The sequence below is a fragment of the Chaetodon auriga genome, chromosome 14 (genome assembly GCF_051107435.1).
Source record: "Chaetodon auriga isolate fChaAug3 chromosome 14, fChaAug3.hap1, whole genome shotgun sequence".
Classification (NCBI taxonomy): domain Eukaryota; kingdom Metazoa; phylum Chordata; class Actinopteri; order Chaetodontiformes; family Chaetodontidae; genus Chaetodon; species Chaetodon auriga.
This window is the reverse complement of record NC_135087.1, coordinates 15,435,659-15,451,748: the sequence shown is the minus strand read 5'-3', so window position 1 is coordinate 15,451,748 and position 16,090 is coordinate 15,435,659. Positions and strand designations below refer to the sequence as shown.

General features: G+C 41.7%; 2 protein-coding genes across 2 annotated transcripts in view; both read left to right on the top strand.

Annotated features, from left to right (window-relative positions):
* Positions 1 to 645: 645 nt before the first annotated feature.
* spint1a (serine peptidase inhibitor, Kunitz type 1 a) lies at positions 646 to 9,164 on the top strand. Its single transcript, XM_076748858.1, has 10 exons — positions 646 to 1,364; positions 1,968 to 2,125; positions 2,366 to 2,507; positions 4,494 to 4,664; positions 4,952 to 4,999; positions 5,194 to 5,325; positions 5,461 to 5,511; positions 6,472 to 6,642; positions 7,877 to 7,936; positions 8,118 to 9,164. Exons 1-10 carry the CDS (start codon positions 956 to 958, stop codon positions 8,300 to 8,302), a joined length of 1,527 nt encoding a protein of 508 aa, XP_076604973.1. The 5' UTR covers positions 646 to 955; the 3' UTR covers positions 8,303 to 9,164.
* Positions 9,165 to 11,768: 2,604 nt separating this feature from the next.
* LOC143332232 (pleckstrin homology domain-containing family G member 3-like) overlaps positions 11,769 to 16,090 on the top strand; it is a 31,972-nt gene continuing 27,650 nt past the window's right edge. The window contains exon 1 of the mRNA XM_076749558.1: positions 11,769 to 11,895. The gene's annotated coding sequence lies outside the window, so the exon portion shown is untranslated. The remainder of the gene's footprint in view (positions 11,896 to 16,090) is intronic.

The following is a 16,090-nucleotide window of genomic DNA, read 5'->3' as shown; positions in this document are numbered from 1 at the left end:
ATGCATGCATGCATGGGAGTAATTTCCCAACTTCTACAATGAGCAATGCCAACTTCTATTTTTTTTCTATGTTTAGTTTTACCTGTAACTGTTTTTCTTTGGTTGTATGTCTATGTCTACCTTTCTGTAAACTGCTCTGTGCGTAACATTGAGGGCAACTTAAGAACTGGAGTCAAATTCCTATATGTTTACACATGCTTGGCCAATAAAGCAGTTTCTGGTTCTGACCTGTGCTACCATTGTCCTCTATAGCTGTGTGACTCCTTCTGTAGTGTTACTTCCTTAGGACTTGTTTGTAGGTACTTTCCATAATGACTCAAGCAAAATGAGTGGAGTTCGTTGCTCATTGTAGAAGCTGAAAGTAGTTGAAAATTAAAGGTTATAATGTTCGAATTTTTTGAAGAAGAAAAGGTGTGTGGGAGCAGCTTTCTCTCTATAAAAGGCCATATCTCCTTCACAACATGAGACCATTTCACTATTATACATACCTCCATGTGTAATCAATGCTTTACATTCTCTCACACACGCAGTCTGCCCTTGTTTTCACTGCAGCTCCAGTCATATAACAGCCAAAAGGGAGTGGCATCTCAGAGCTGGAATTTCACTTCCTGTATCTCTCAGGTGAGTCACCTGGGCCATGTCGTCGATCGCGCAAGTTTTTGTCGACATCAGTCTCTTGTGAAAGTTTCGGAGCTGTGAAGGATCCGACCTGTCTGGAGAGTTTCTGTGGAGCTTTAGAGGCATTTGTGGATGCATAGCAGGAAGTCAGGAGCCACTTTCAGGATTTGGATTTGAGAGAAGTGTTGTTTTGCCTGTTTGCGGCCTAAACACTGCTGGAAGTTGACTTTTCCGAACTTTACGCTGTAATTTTATTCTCTGTAGACTTTGCTGTCATTATAGGTGATCTTGATTTGATTTTTATTCAGCCTATATATTTACAGGACTTTTAAAAGACATGAATTCGCTCCTTAAGGGCCAATTAGGAGCTTCTGCGCTCCTGGTCCTGGTGTTTCTTCTGGACTCCACTTGTGGCCAGGAGACTGGAGAGCAATGCCTGGCCCGATTCAAGAAAGGCCGGGATGATTTTATTCTCGATGCCGATGAGTCCGTGAAAGACGGAGCGACGTTCATTTCGTCGCCGAAACTGGATCGATACAGGGACTGCGTGAGCGCCTGCTGCAAAGAGCCGAAGTGCAACGTCGCGTTCATGGAGACAGCAGAGGAAAGCTTGATCAGCTCCTGCTTTCTCTTCGACTGCCTGTACAAAAAGAAATACGTGTGCCGCTTTGTCAGGAAGAAAGGCTACATAAATTACATCCTGGACTCCGTGTATGACAGTTATCTTAGAGTGGATGCTGCCCCAAGTAAGACCACTACTCTTCTAACAAATTCCCTAAAGATGCGCCTTTGCGTTTCCATCAAAGCGCGCTGTGTGGAGATGCATGTGACAATGTGGGCCCTCCGTTGATGAGACCGTCACGAGGGACTCTTTATCTGTAGGATCACTGTGGATATTCATACCTTTTTTGTGTTGCTGTAGAACTGAATTATCAGATGTTGCAGATGAAGAGTTTGGATCACAGAAAGAATATTAACCATAATAACCTTCATTCTAGTTACTGTAAAGTGTTAGTTTGCCTCCACAGGACCAGACTGATCAATCTTTTTGGCTCATTTTTGATTTTTAAAAACCCAGTCTGGTGTGCTCTAGTAAATTCTTTCATAATCTTTCAATGTTTTGTGTTGAAACACAGTTTGTGATTAGGATATGTGAGGCCACACATTTAGGTCACTCAGCATGTTCACACACGCCAGGCCTTAATGGCCCCTGTTCAGGTTTCGGTTTCTACCTCTGTCTCATCGGGTGTTCCAGCTGTACTGGATCTGTAATATTATCTCACGTGTGCACAAATGACTGTAGAGCATGATTGTGTGTGATATTCACTGATACCACGGTCTCTCTCCAGATGAATCCGACCGTCCCCCAGTGGCCAATGGAGGCCAGGACCTGGTGGTCCAGCCTCAGGACATTGTGACACTGAACGGCATAGAGAGCAAAGATGACAATGGGATTGTGTCCTACCAGTGGCAAATGCTCACCATATATCCTCATGCTGTCATTGAGGTGAGTAAAGAGTCTGCAATGCAAACCTGATCTCACCACAGGTCTGACTGAGAGTTTGGGGAAGTCTAGAACCCAAAAAATGCTCCTGAACTATTAGTAAACCTGCATCTGTGTGACTAATATTCCTTTTAAGTGTCCTCTGTAATGTCATTTATTTGTGCTCATCACTTAATTGAAAACCAACTCATGAGAGTCACATTTCTGGATATTAAGAAAACACTGTCTGTCCACGCCTTGTAGAAAACCAACTTTGAAGACCAGATCATGGTGTCCAATCTGACATCTGGGGTGTACAAGTTCCAGTTGACCGTCATAGACACCACTGGCCAGTCAGACTCGACCAAGGTCACCGTCCTGGTCCTGACTCCTGAGCAGTCTGACCGTGAGTATCTGGACTGAAAGAAAAACTGGCAGAAACATCAGCGTGACCTGACCATACTCATACACACTTATACAGAACATCATTTTCATACTTAAGCCTAAACCTGCACAGCATTGATATCCCACCGCAATATCAAAATTGGCTGCTCCAGTTTCATTGGTTTCTCTGCAAACAGAGACTCATTGGGGTCACTTGACATGAGAAATAGTTGAGTTTCAGTGGTAAACATGAGTCATGTGTTCACTGGAGTTGTTGACATTTCCTTTGCCTTATTCAGTCACCTGCTTTGTGTTTTATGTTGGGACACAGGTAAGACAGGATGATGCCCTTTGGTTCTTGTCTCTGATCCATAAATCTTTCCCTTTTATTCACATTTTTGATGCGTTCATATTTTTCTTTTGCACATTTCAAGATCAAAGTGTTGATTGCCCGACAAGTTGTGACTGGTGTGTTTTTTTTTTCAACAAGAATTGTTTAGTTTTCTTGTTTGGGGGCATTTTCTGTCTAAGAGCTCAACCCTTTGTTTTGCATTTGTCACAAGCGGGAACCATTCCATGTTAGCTGTGATCAGACCTGTCAATGCATGCCCGCCTAATTCCTGTGGCCTGAATGACGAAACAACATGAAGATCGAGAGATAGAAGCTCCTATCATAAGAAGATTTAACCAGATTTGGATTTGAGTACGGGGGAAACCGTTCTGAAATATGGAAGGCTGGTTTGTTCAATGTTATCACTGGCATCAAGTGACGTCTCCGTGTCGCTGTCCCTGAAACACTACAGAGAAGCCGCCGCTGCCTGTTTGGGTTTAGAGTTTCTTTGGAAAACGGAAGTGAGTAGTGCAGTTGGTGTGGTTTTTACTGCTCCCCTGCCACCATCCCACTCTCCACCCCCGACTCGACGAAACCTGTCAGTCTGGTTTCAGATTGAGTTACACAAACAAGAAGAAGACTTTGTGATCCTCTTGGTTAAAAGTGATTAGCTTTTAATGTTTTAAAGTGCCTTCTTCTGCTCACGGCTGTATGTGCAGGTTGTTCAAGAAACACTTTTAATCATTCCGTGGCGCGGTTACTTATTAACAGCGGGTGTCCTGGATAGTGTTAGGAATGTGCCTCTGTGGACGGGGCCTGGCAGCGACTCGACGTGTCGCACCACAAAAATGAATGGATTGAATAAGAATGAAAGCCATTGTGATATGATAGCATGAGAATGAGTTAATGAAAGTGTAGATGGGAGCTTGTTATATAATTTTGCAGTCGGGCCACTTCTTTGTAATGCCTTGAAATAGCTGTGGTGTGCGTGTGCTCTGGTGATGCTTAGAATATGTTTCATCAACCGCATGCAGACAACTTAGATTGTCTTCTCGAACCTCTCTGTCTATAGAAACACACAGTTCTTTGTCATTTGTCTCTACAGGACAGCCTCGTGTGTAATTATGTGACACTGAAAGTAGGATGTTAGGACACAAGAAAATCACATTACATCTGTTACCATAAGACAAAACCAATGGTTAGTCATGGTGGTTTATGGATTTTCAAACAACAAGTGTCTATTGAGGTTGTCTGGTACACATTAGACTAGTATTTTCCAGCCTTTGGAGTGGCGACTTCTAAGGAAGATTACTCTGTTGAGCACATAAGACATCTTTGATCCTTTATAACTAGAGTCCATCGTCCGTAAGCCTTAGTGTTAGTGCTGGTCCTCACTTTCCTCTCTTTGTTTCACCACTAACTAAACCATGTGCATGACAACATGGTGTGGGGAAGAAACTGAATCATTAACTCTCAGATTAAAGCTTCTCACAGTGGTGGAAGCTCTTAAAACTGAATAGATCCTTGCCAGTGGAACAGTTATTTCCACTGTGATAGTATTACTGGTGAGATTTGTATAATACTGGTACAAAGTAACCACAGATTTTCAGGGAGTATAACCAAACGATAATTATTAATTGTGAATCAAACTTAATCCCTAATTTTGTGTCCCATCAGACCACTGCATGGCTCCAAAGAAGATTGGGCCGTGCCGCGGCTCCTTTCCTCGCTGGCATTACAATGCTGCCTCAAAGAACTGCGAGAAGTTCATGTTTGGGGGCTGCAGGGAGAATCTCAACAACTATCTATCCATGGATGAGTGCACCAGCGCCTGCTCTGGCTCAACAGGTATCTGTGCTTTGTGCTTCTATACATGAGTTTTCTGCAGTGTATACATACAGTATATGTATATTTGGTAAAGGTACAATATGTCACCACAGTGACCTGCGTGCTTAAATTTTAGTTTGCTTGTCTGAAGGTAACAAATTGTCTTTAGCAGCACCTCTAAAACTCAATAATAAATACAGTATATTTCATTTGTTTGTATAAAAACCGCACATTTTCTCCCTGAGTCTCCCTGAGTTGCCTGTAAATGTTGTTTTAATTTTAATTCCATTTTGTTGTTTGTCTTTCAGAAAATAGTGCTAAAGCTGGTAGAGGTTTGCCAGGTCTTGTGCCTCAAGGTAGGTGAATTCTACATTTATTCTACCTACTGATAGAATTTTGCTAAAAAATATACTGCAAATCCAATATTCACTTTCTCTTAGTTCTATTTTCTGGTCTCTACTGACACCTCAGTCCTGAGGAAAGTATATGGCTCTTTAGATTCTAAATGCTCCACCAGTGTTCAGCCTTGCTCTGTGTTTGTGTGCCACAGGAGAAAAATGTGGCGCTCCGTGTACCACAGAGCAATTCACCTGTGCGAACGGCTGCTGTTTGGACCCGGGCCTGGAGTGTGACTCAACGCCACAGTGTTCCGATGGCTCAGATGAGCAGAAGTGCAAGGACTGTGAGCGACGACTATGCAAACTAGGCTTCATTTTCATACAGGCTCATGGAATTATAAATGCAGCAATAACATGACACTGATAAAGGTTTCTGTACAAAACATGCTAACTTGAATTATGTTCTGTGTGCCTATTAGTGGACAAAGAGTTCAACATTCTGCTGCAGATTCCAGTGGATGAACAAAAAGGTAATTGAACTTTTACATTTTTTAGTTGTTGACATGATTTTTGTTGCTTAGAATTTGTTGTAATTATAAGAGATAAATGGAAAGGGGAATCAGGGATTAAGATTCCTGAGGAGGCTTGGGGCAATATCTGGTCCTTCCAGTGGTCAACTTCCAGTTCTATGGATTGGTGAGAACATTGCTGGAAGAACATCGTTAGATTTTTCAGGACACCATATCAGGAGAGGTATAAAGGGGCAGCTATGCAATGTTGGAGGCAGTGCGGCTCGACTGCAGCTAACCACTACCATATTTTCTGGGATTGCCCCAAGTTAAAAGCCTTCTGGAGGGATATCCAGGCTTCTTTAAGCACAGTCTTTAACACTCAAATACCCTTGAGTTTTGATGTATTGTACCTGGGTCATGTTCCTTTTTTCGAATGTAGGAGAGAGATAAAGCTGCTGCAAATTCTCTTGGTGGCAAGTAAGAAAACTGTTACAAGAAGATGGTTGAGCCCGATTCAACCTACTCTAGATGACTGGATTGGAATTATTCTGGAGATATTTAGGACGGAAAAATAAACCTACCAAATAAGACTTCAAAAGGACAAATTTTACCATATCTGGAATAAATGGATTTCATTCATTGCCCCCACGAGAGCAGACTTTATGTGATCTCACTGGTAACGTTGCTTTGTAATTTACCCATTTAATTTATGATTGGTGTTTTATGATTATTTTGTTATGGCGGCAGCGGGGGCACCCTCCCCCCATGGATTTTGTAAATGTATGTAAAACAAAAACTGGAATGGCATTTATTTTTGTTTTTACTGTTGAGACCATGTGGTTATACCATTTTGTCTATTCCAAATAAAGATACAATTTAAAAAAAAAAAAAGAATTTGTTGTAATTGTAAAACATACTCTTGCCATCTGTTAACTACCTACTATCTCACCCCACCTGCTCCTGTGCTGTCATTTACAGTGCGCTGCACAGAGCTTCCAAACACAGGATATTGCAGGGACAGTCTCACCAAGTGGTACTACAGCCCCCAGCATGAGGACTGCTTCCGCTTCAACTACGGGGGCTGCCAAGGAAATGAGAACAGATTTGAGTCTCGCGACTCCTGTATGAACTTCTGCCGTGGGGTAACAGGTGGGTCCTTATGAATCGTCCTGGTAGATTAACCTCCTATTTGTACATCTAAGATATACATTGTACAAAATTGCAGAATACGACACATCTCATCTTTCACACAGACACACTGGTGAGAGGCCTCACATGAAGCGCATGAAGACGCAATCATTTCCAATGTCATTTTCTAACCAATCCATTTCCACTTGAATTCTTTATCATAACTTATTTTTATTGATCAGGTGGTTTTGTTTGGGTCTGCGTTCTTTCATCTACAGCTTTCAAAGTGGTGCCAGCACTTTATACTATCTCAGGGTGTTTTCTCAGGTTTTTTTCTAACCACCTGTCCCCAGCTGTGGTCCATGGGAGCAGCTGACAACTCAGGAAAACAAAAAAAAACTGATATGAAACTACAACAAAGTATTTTAATGTATGCGAAGTGGAGAAAAAACATGATTGTTTTTTTAAGTGATGTTGCTCCAAGGAGAAGATATAGCAAATGAAATGTACAAGTGCAATCAGAACTTAATACCTAAACTACTTTAATCAGTGTTTTTATGTTAACAGTGGAACTGATGAATATATGACAAAGGGGACGCGTATAGTGAGAAACCCACAGAAAATTAACCCCAGACTCCACAGTTTCTCTCAGCGTATGTGAAAAAAGTTGTAGAAATCCTTTTGTGGCTTCAGACCCTGTCGACTGAGGCTGTTTGAAAATGTTAAAAAAAATCTGCTCTGTAGTCTGCTCCTCCTCATCTCCGTCTGAGGCTCGGGGCTTGCGGCTTCATTAGCTGCTACTGCCACACTGTCGGCAGCCATGTCGCATAGTGGGTAATGTTGGCACCAGGTTTTGACTAGGAAGAAGAGTAAAGTCATATAAAACATTCATTTCTGCTTCTGCAGCACGGTTGCACACTTGAGAGACTTGAGGCTCGCTCCTAAAGCAGGTCAATCCCCATAGACTCCCATATTAAAACGGCCAACTTTACAGCAGAAATAAACATGTTTGGCAGAGTCAGGCAGTGCAGAGACGCTGACACCCAGATTCAGTGTCACCGGACAACACAGTGGCTTGTTAGAAACCTGTGGGCGACATCATGGACAGTCTGCTCAGAGCAGTCTCTGGTGTAATGTTAAATCAGTGTAATCTTTGCACATTGATGTTTAATGAACTCTTTTCATGTTTTGTATATGTCATGTACCTCCTCAGAATTCCAAGATTAAATCACCTTTTTTTTTTTTTTTTTTTCAGAAAAGGACGTTTTTGCAAGAGACGGGCAAACTGCAGGCAGAGTGGCTGAAGGCAAGACAGGTATATTATCCTTTTTTCACTCGATTAAAAAAAAGTTTAAACCTACTTAAAGAAAACCTGCACAGCTCCAGTGACTTTGACCTCCAGTTCGCTGAGCCAGCATTTGATTTTGTGATCTCCTCTCTCAGCTTTGACCAACCACTCACTAACTTTTCAAAATGCGTTTTAATACATTTAACAGCTATTTTAGCAATAGCCGTCCTGCTGGGTATAGCTATCCTCATCCTGCTTGGCGTCCTGGTGTACTGCTTCATGAAGGGAAGGAAGAAGTCTTCACAACACCAGCGTGTGCCTGTCAACACCGTCCCGGTCACCTTCGAGGACAGAGAGCGTCTGGTCTACAACAGCACCACCAAGCCCATATGACCCCTCAGTCCTCACCTTTGACCCCCATCCTGTTGGTGAATGACGGCGACTGCCAGAGCTGTGTCGTACCTGAACAAACTGAGATTGATGAGAGTGGAAACCATGTCAGCTGGCTGTGTTTGAATGCTGGAGGGGATCTGTCTGTACTTTGTCCTGATATGGATGTGTTTTGTAATGGTGATGTATGCAGGAGGCAGAGCGTCTTCAGTGATGTAATGTGATTTGACTTTTACCTTGTTTTTAATGCAGTGCCTTGTTGAAATGAGTTGTCGGATATCAGTTTGTACTCAGGTTAAAAAGGGAAGGATTTTCATTAGAGCTGAGGTAGATGATGGCCGGCTATCGTCCCATGAGACCAGTTAAAGTTCAGAAATATGTTCTGCTTCGTTGTACTTGCTTCCATTAACTGCTCTGATGTTTGTCAGTGAGCAACTCTTGCTGAAACAACGACCATTTCAGTGTCAGACTCATAATTGTCAGTAGGTCGACATTGTTCTGTTACTTCAAAGTAAGAGTCAAGAGTCCCCTGTGTCATCTTAAAACCGAGCTCTGGGAAATCTTCAGATATCTAATATTGTATGGCGATCCCTTAAGCATCCTGAAGTCCTGCCACACCTGCTTTTTCACTCTGCCAGATTTGTTTTTATCTTGTTTATACTCCATTGTTACATTGGATTACACATACATGCGTAATGTTGTACATAATCGTCGAATTTTGAGAAAGTGATATTTTACATGAGAAGCTTATTTTGTCAGTGAATTTTGAAAATGATTTTGAGACCAAGCATAATGCATACTTTAAATAATGCGCATTGATATCATATTAAGCAGCCTTGTTGTTGAATATTCAACATTTTAAACTTTGTACATATGACCTGATACAGGTTTCTGTAACTTTGGCAGTATCATGATGTTTATACTCATTAAAAATTTTAAGAGGTATTTGGGTGTTTTTTTTTTTTGTTTTTTTTTTTGTTTTTTTCTTTCTCTTACAAAAGATGCCAGCTTGTTTAAAGGTGTTCAGCCTTTTATGGATTAAGTGTGATTGACTGCTCAGCTGTTAATCTTATGCACTACTGTCATTAAAAGACACATGCTTTGTTGTTGCTGCAGAGTGACTGCAGGCAAAATTTAGTCATTTAATGCCGTGTCCTTATATTGTCACATATGTGATACTTGGAAGTTTTAGTTTTGTGTAATTTTTATTTTTTATTTTTTGCGTGTTTAAAGCTTATCTGTGCTCTGTTTTTCCTCTGATGGTTGAGATAGTGCTTAGGCAAGCATTTCTACCTATTCATTGTGTTTGCCTTCTTACATTCAAATAAAATGTGATGCTTGTTTCCCATACAGTTGTCATTTGAGAGATAACAGATGTTGTGCTTCCCATCAAAGACCTCTGTAATAGTCTTTCATTTCTGTTGTCATATAATGGTTACTTTTCCTTTTAAAACTGTTGTTCAATTCAACATACAGATCACAGGCTGACAAACTTTGTACCTTGAGACGACACATCTGTACAAACTGATCTTTCAACCTCAGTTCGACTGTCAAACTAATGATGCAGTCACATTTGTTTGAGACAGAGATAAGTCTGCTGAACAAACACACACCAGAGATACACAATGTAAGTAAGAAGTCGCACAGTTTAATTTTATTTTACTTTCAAGTAACGTAATGGTCATTTATGCAAGCTCTTCATAGGCCATATCATTACAGGCTGTTGTTTAACATCTGGTGTACTTAAGGAATTTCAGCTGTTGTTTTTCCGGTATACAACTGGAACACCAACACCGGAGTCATTAACCAATAAAATGGATCTAACTTATGGTCTACAAGTAAGTCACATCACTATGTCAAATCATTATATCACTACCTTTAAAAGTAAGAGTTTATAATTAGCACAGGAACAGTCTATGGGAACAATGTGCACTGCATGTTTTATCATTTATAGTCTAGTTGTACTTGCTTGATTTTGATCAAACAGACATGATATCATGGAACAATTAATCCCCACAATAAATACTCTGTTTATTGCTAGTCCTTTGCAGTATCATAATCAGCATCTTTCAATAAAGAATAGCTCTTCTTTTTTATTATTAGAACGTTCACAATAGAGTTACTGGTATTTATTTTATTTTATTTTTAATTTTGCAAATATTAATCAGATGAATTGAATCACTTTGTAAAATCAGTAAAACTAATAATAAGTATGACAATTTTGGTTACGTTTAAGTTTCAGGCGTGCACCACCTGTGCTACACATTGGACGGACGCATTGTCCTATTTTGCCAACAGATGGCGACATTGCTCATTAGATATTCACCTCCGCAGCAATTTGCAGCTAAATCTGATTAATACGGACCACGTAAACTCTGTTTGTTTTGATTATAAAGTCTTTGTCTTATTCAGAATCATTAGGATAGCGCACATGTTGCTTTGTGACAAATATTTGAGGCTATAAAGCTGCACACAGTACTAGAGCAACTTAATTCTATGAGATCTCATACGGTATCTGGAGCTGCATTTTCACATTCACAATATGCAGGATAACTTCTCATTCAGTGAAGTCGTCCAGCATATTGTTTTCTTCAGAGTCCGTATGGAGGCAGAGAGGGGGTTGTGCAAAGCAAAAACGCCCCTCTCTATTTAATCAGCCAGACATAAATTAGCACCCACCCAACTGATTCACTGAAGTCATCCTTTGTGAGCCTCACAGTTAACTGACCTGACCGTCATAAATGTAATTGGCAGGGTTACAATTCACTATGTTCTTTCACAAGCCTGTCATTGGTTTGCATATATACAGCCTTTACCATGAGTGGAAGTTAAAATGCGTTGATGGGAAAAACATTAAGTTTCTTCACCCCCTTTTTAAACGATCTCATGCTGACAGAAACTACCAAACTATGCAGGCCAGATGTGAATATGTGGGAACACCTCTGACTCTCTCCAAACAGACACTGGCTTGTCAAAAACAGGCGGTCCTTGGTCACATTCACTTGCTCCTCGTAAATTTGAAACTCTTAAGACCGATTGTCTGTAAGAGATAGTTCTCTCGCGTTTCTCAAAAACAAACCTTTTTAATAAAGTGTAAATATGTTATTGTATGTTTATTGTTAATTCATTTACTTATTCGGGTGTTTTTGTTGGGAAGTCACAATCGTGATCAAAACAATGAAATGCCACCATTGAATATTATGAATTCATTTGGAGGGTGAAGTGAAAAAAATGGGCAATAAAGTACATCTTTTTACTTTTTACTATCTCCAGTTGTGATGAGCTAGAACCAGAGACGATCCGTGTTCTTGTTGTATTGCTCACTTGCAGTCCCTAACAATTTGCAGAGGCGGTATTTCCGGCAGGGCCTGAATGCAGCACTGGTTCCTCGCACTTCTTCAAAGATGAGGCAGTATTTAGTGGCTGGACGCAGTACGAGCCCATGACCTGTGCTGGGATGTGTGTGTGTGTGTGTGTCTGCGCGGCTTTTAACATGTGAAAAGAAGACGCTAACTAACGGAGTATCATCGAGACACGACACAGAAACGTCTTACTGAGGACAGTGGTCGTTGAAAAGAAAGAAGTTGGCGAATTCGGTTGGTGAACTGCTTTTGACAACTTTACCAAATCTAAGCTAACTCAACGTTAGCTATTATGTCAGTTAAGCTAACTTTACCTCCATGTCAGAGGGGTTTGTCCTCTGTGGTTGCTCTCTGTCGATATTGTCGATATCAACAGTGTGTGTCTGAGTGCTGTTGCAAATCACTGGACGTGTAATTAGCTTTGTCAGACGCGTCTTGAACTGTCGTTAAAAGAAGAAAACAAATGTAGGCTGTGGAGTAGAATAGCGTACATCCATTTCAGCAAAACAAACAAACGCAGAGTGTAAATGTTATAAAACGTATGCATGCGTGATTTTCTGCCTAAGACTTCAGCCAAGAGTCCGCGTTGGAGCACTTGAGCACATTCCTCATGATGAACTCCTCCGCTTTTGACGCTGCTTCACGTTACTTCCAGATATTGCACACAGATTTTAGGTGCGTTTTTTTTTTTTTGGCGTAATATGATTTGACAGCCTTCAAGCTGTAGGCTCCGGAATGTGCAGGAGTTTCAGTCAGATAAGACTTGTTTGTCTTTGTAAGTCAGCTGAGTGAACTTTGATCAGCTGCATTTTGGTTGAGACTTTTCCACTTATGCTTTGCTGTCAGACTTGACTTGCGAGACAAACTAACCTTCATGCTGCATTTGAGTCATTTGCCATTTCCTCTTTTCCCTGCATCCCATACCCACCCCCTGTGGTGCCCATGCTTGGCCCCAGCAAACCTAATAGTTCATTTCTAATGAGCACCCCAGTGAGACACAGTGAGGTTCTAAATGCAGGCTATTCATAGGTCAATGACTTTCCCCACCAGCTGCTGAAGAAGAATGGGACAAAATCAATCAGTTACCACTGAAAAGTTCTATTTTCTACTCCTTTGACCTCACTTGACCTTTCAGACAATAACGTCTCAACTTCATTTCAGATAAATGTTGTCTCCGTGCGATAAACAGCACTCCCTTCCAGGTGGTCCAGACAGGAAACTGCCCAAGTGTATCTTGGATCTGAGAGTTGGCATTAATTCCTTCTTCCCAAGTCCTGGTATGCTGCAGCTGTGATAAAATTACCAGAGCTGCAGAATGCAAGGGTGGTTTCATCTGTGGAGCCCTTATAACTCTAAAAACCAGCATCTGGGCTTTTCATCAACCACCTTCTTTATTATTTAGTGGTTCAACGCTGATTTGATGCTTCTTAGGATTGACCTGCGCCTCATGAGACCATAAAGCTCCAGCGTTTGCAAGCAACAGCTAGGATTACACTGTGAGAGCTAAAGGTCGACTTTAAACGAGACCTGACATCTTTGTGTTGTTTAAAAGTGAGGAGTTTGTGCCATGTGTGATTTAGCATTCCAGACACCCAAGGGAGGTCTGACTGTGATTTTGATGTTATGATGTTGGCAAGCCCCACAAAGGCTTGAGGGTGCTGTTTGTCTGCAGATGTGGTGTAATACACCTTTAAATGGGCACACTCCAATCCTATTTGAAGAACTGCCGTCTAATTTTACCCAGCAGCCCTCTACTCTCCCCTCCAAACTCTACAGGACATTATGGAGGACTACTCACCCGACTGCTTACTACTGGTGTCTATCATTTATAATGTTAAAGAACTGGAAGTCTTCACTTGTCATTTGCCAGTTAAGATGGCGCTTGCCAACTTCACATGCCAGGTATGCCTTCTGTGATTAAAGGTCATTGATGAGGAGGTGAAAATTGCTATTTCTCCTTTTTCAGCACAGCAGGGAGTGATTATTCTCCCATTAAGGGCTATTTTGGCCTGGGTGTACGTGCACCATATGGACAAAACCCCTCACAGTGCCCTGTGGGTGTTCATTGGGATGGATCGCTTATCGCCACATCTAAGCAGCAAGCTTAAAAATGCAGTGAACTAAAATAAGAGGCTCACATGTTGTGTGTCTGTGGGAAGTCAAGGGTTTTGGCAGCACTTTTGTGGAAGCTGTGGATTTGATTGAGATGAAGAGAGTGCGTAAGGTTTTATTGTTTTCCCCGGTGAATGAAAAGCTGTTAGTCTCTTATGGCCTGTGTGTCAGGGGACAAACTGCAGGAGTAATGTGGGAAAGAGGGCACTCACAGAAAGGCTGTTTGTCAGGGGATATTTTCTGCTGGGGTAGACAGGGTTAGAGGGTGAGAGAGAGGTCTTGCAAGATAAACATGGCACCAATGCTGAAATAATAAAGACTCTGTCTCTGTTAGCCTGCAGGACCTTGGACCTCTGCCTGCCGTGCTAGGTTTGATTTTTATTTGTCCTGAACGTAAACATCCGTCCTGACTGATGGTGTCTTACAGAAAGCCGCACCACTGTGTCTGACCAGAGACATCCCAGGAGGCTTATGTCATACTTCTTAGATCCCCCTGGGCCTTGTTGGGGCGAACGGTGAATGCAACGTGATGCGGTAGGTCTCCGACTGTGAGAGAGAAATGCAGCAGGAATTCTCTGGACTATTTTTAGCTTCTCCTCCCATCAACTTGTTCCGCGCGAGGAAAAAGCTATTTGTGCTGTTAATCGTTGCAGAAAAGGCTGATTAAGTTCTCTTTTTGGATTCAGATGCTGGATCTCAACCTGTATGTAATCAGCTGTGAGCATCATCAGTGAGCTGTAGGACAGCTGGTGCATGGGAGTTTTCTTTGGAGACTCCACAGTTAGGATAACAACTCAGGATTTTAATGTAAATAGTCTGTAAATTGGCAGCAGTCTTGGCATCCAGTAATGCTTTATTTTGTATGGTATGATGTCACATCGTAATTGAGTTGTCTGTGCCCGCTGTAACCCTCCGTGAAGACAAGTGGCATGTCTCCCCGAGAGCAGAAGTGTTGCTTCCTTTGGCTTCCTCTGAAGACGTATTCAATGGTTTCACTACTGTCATAACCCTGATGGGCTGTCAATGGTGAACCCCCCCCCCCCCCGGAGGACCCTTTTCCTTTAACATGTTAGGCCTGAGGTCTCTGTTCAAGGTATATGTTTGTCTGTGCATATTTTCTCACAGGCTTTTAGCACATTTGCGATGATGACTTGGTATACGATTTCTCTTGCTGTTGTGTCTTGCCAGCATCTGTCCCCTTTAATCACCTGTTTGTTGTGTTTTGAAGGAAGGAATTCAGGCTTTGACTGCCTGGATCAGTGTAAAGCCTAGCGATTAGAGGAACAAGGAAGTTTATCACCCCGTCTGAAGAAGCGATCCATTGCATGTCTCTCTTTTAATAGTCATCAGATTGGTTGTAGTAGCATCTGTCTTCAATTAAGGGGCAAGTTACAGATTCCCATGCGGGAGGTTCATGCTGCGGGTAATTCAGTCATCAGCTGTGGGAACCAAATGCTCTCCATTTGTGTGAAATGACAGCTAGCTCAAGCACAGGTGGTCAGCTTGGCATGAATGTTGGCTTGTATGGAGTGTTTTCTTTAGGATTTGAAATTTGGCCGTGCCCCCTCCCTAGGAAAACAAAGATTTGGAATTGGCATGCAAACAGGAGGCGAAAGTTAATGAGTCAGGATTGTTGAATTTTGTCCAGATGTGGTGAGGTTGTGGGTTACACTGCTTTTCCATGTCCTGCTAGACATTATCAAACATTTTAACTTTCTCCACCCAAACCATTTTCTACACCTACCGACAGCTGTTGATAAGACGTTGGAAAAACATTTTTAAGACCCAGACGTCCACAGTATATATGGGTTTTGAGCCTATTATTCCTAGTCTAGCCTCTCATTGACCAACAACAGATTAGCATAGTTTTGGTCTGGTCATTAAGCGGGGTTAGCTCATAGGTCACGGTGGGTGGGATTGTCAGTGGATTTTATTAGTTCACTGTTCACTGAGACAAGTTCAAAGCCTGACCCTCGACATGCGTACTACTCCTGCAGGTTACACAAACTAACCCACCACTTGAAAACCAATTGGCCAGGCTAGGCTTAGTCAAAGGCTGTTTTAGGAGGCTTCGTTCTTGAAGAATGTCATTGTAGTAGCTCTCCATTGACTGAGCAGAAATTTTGCAGCATATTCTTTGCTCTCAAACATGCAAGAAGATTATTCATTTCAGTCAGATCCATATTGATGGCAAGGTAGACAGGTTAAAATTAATTACATTAAAAGTGCTCTGTGAAGGCTGTGAATAAACAAAATAATTTTTTCTCGCCAACTTGTATCGTGTGTGTGTATGTATCCTTGAGGCCTGGCAAGGGTG

Bases quoted from the DNA above. Each gene is read 5' to 3' on its own strand.
- spint1a (XM_076748858.1), top strand. From the start codon at position 956: ATGAATTCGCTCCTTAAGGGCCAATTAGGAGCTTCTGCGCTCCTGGTC. The intron at 5,326-5,460 runs GTGAGCGACGAC...TGTGCCTATTAG, and splicing joins TGAGCAGAAGTGCAAGGACT to TGGACAAAGAGTTCAACATT. The intron at 7,937-8,117 runs GTATATTATCCT...TACATTTAACAG, and splicing joins AGTGGCTGAAGGCAAGACAG to CTATTTTAGCAATAGCCGTC.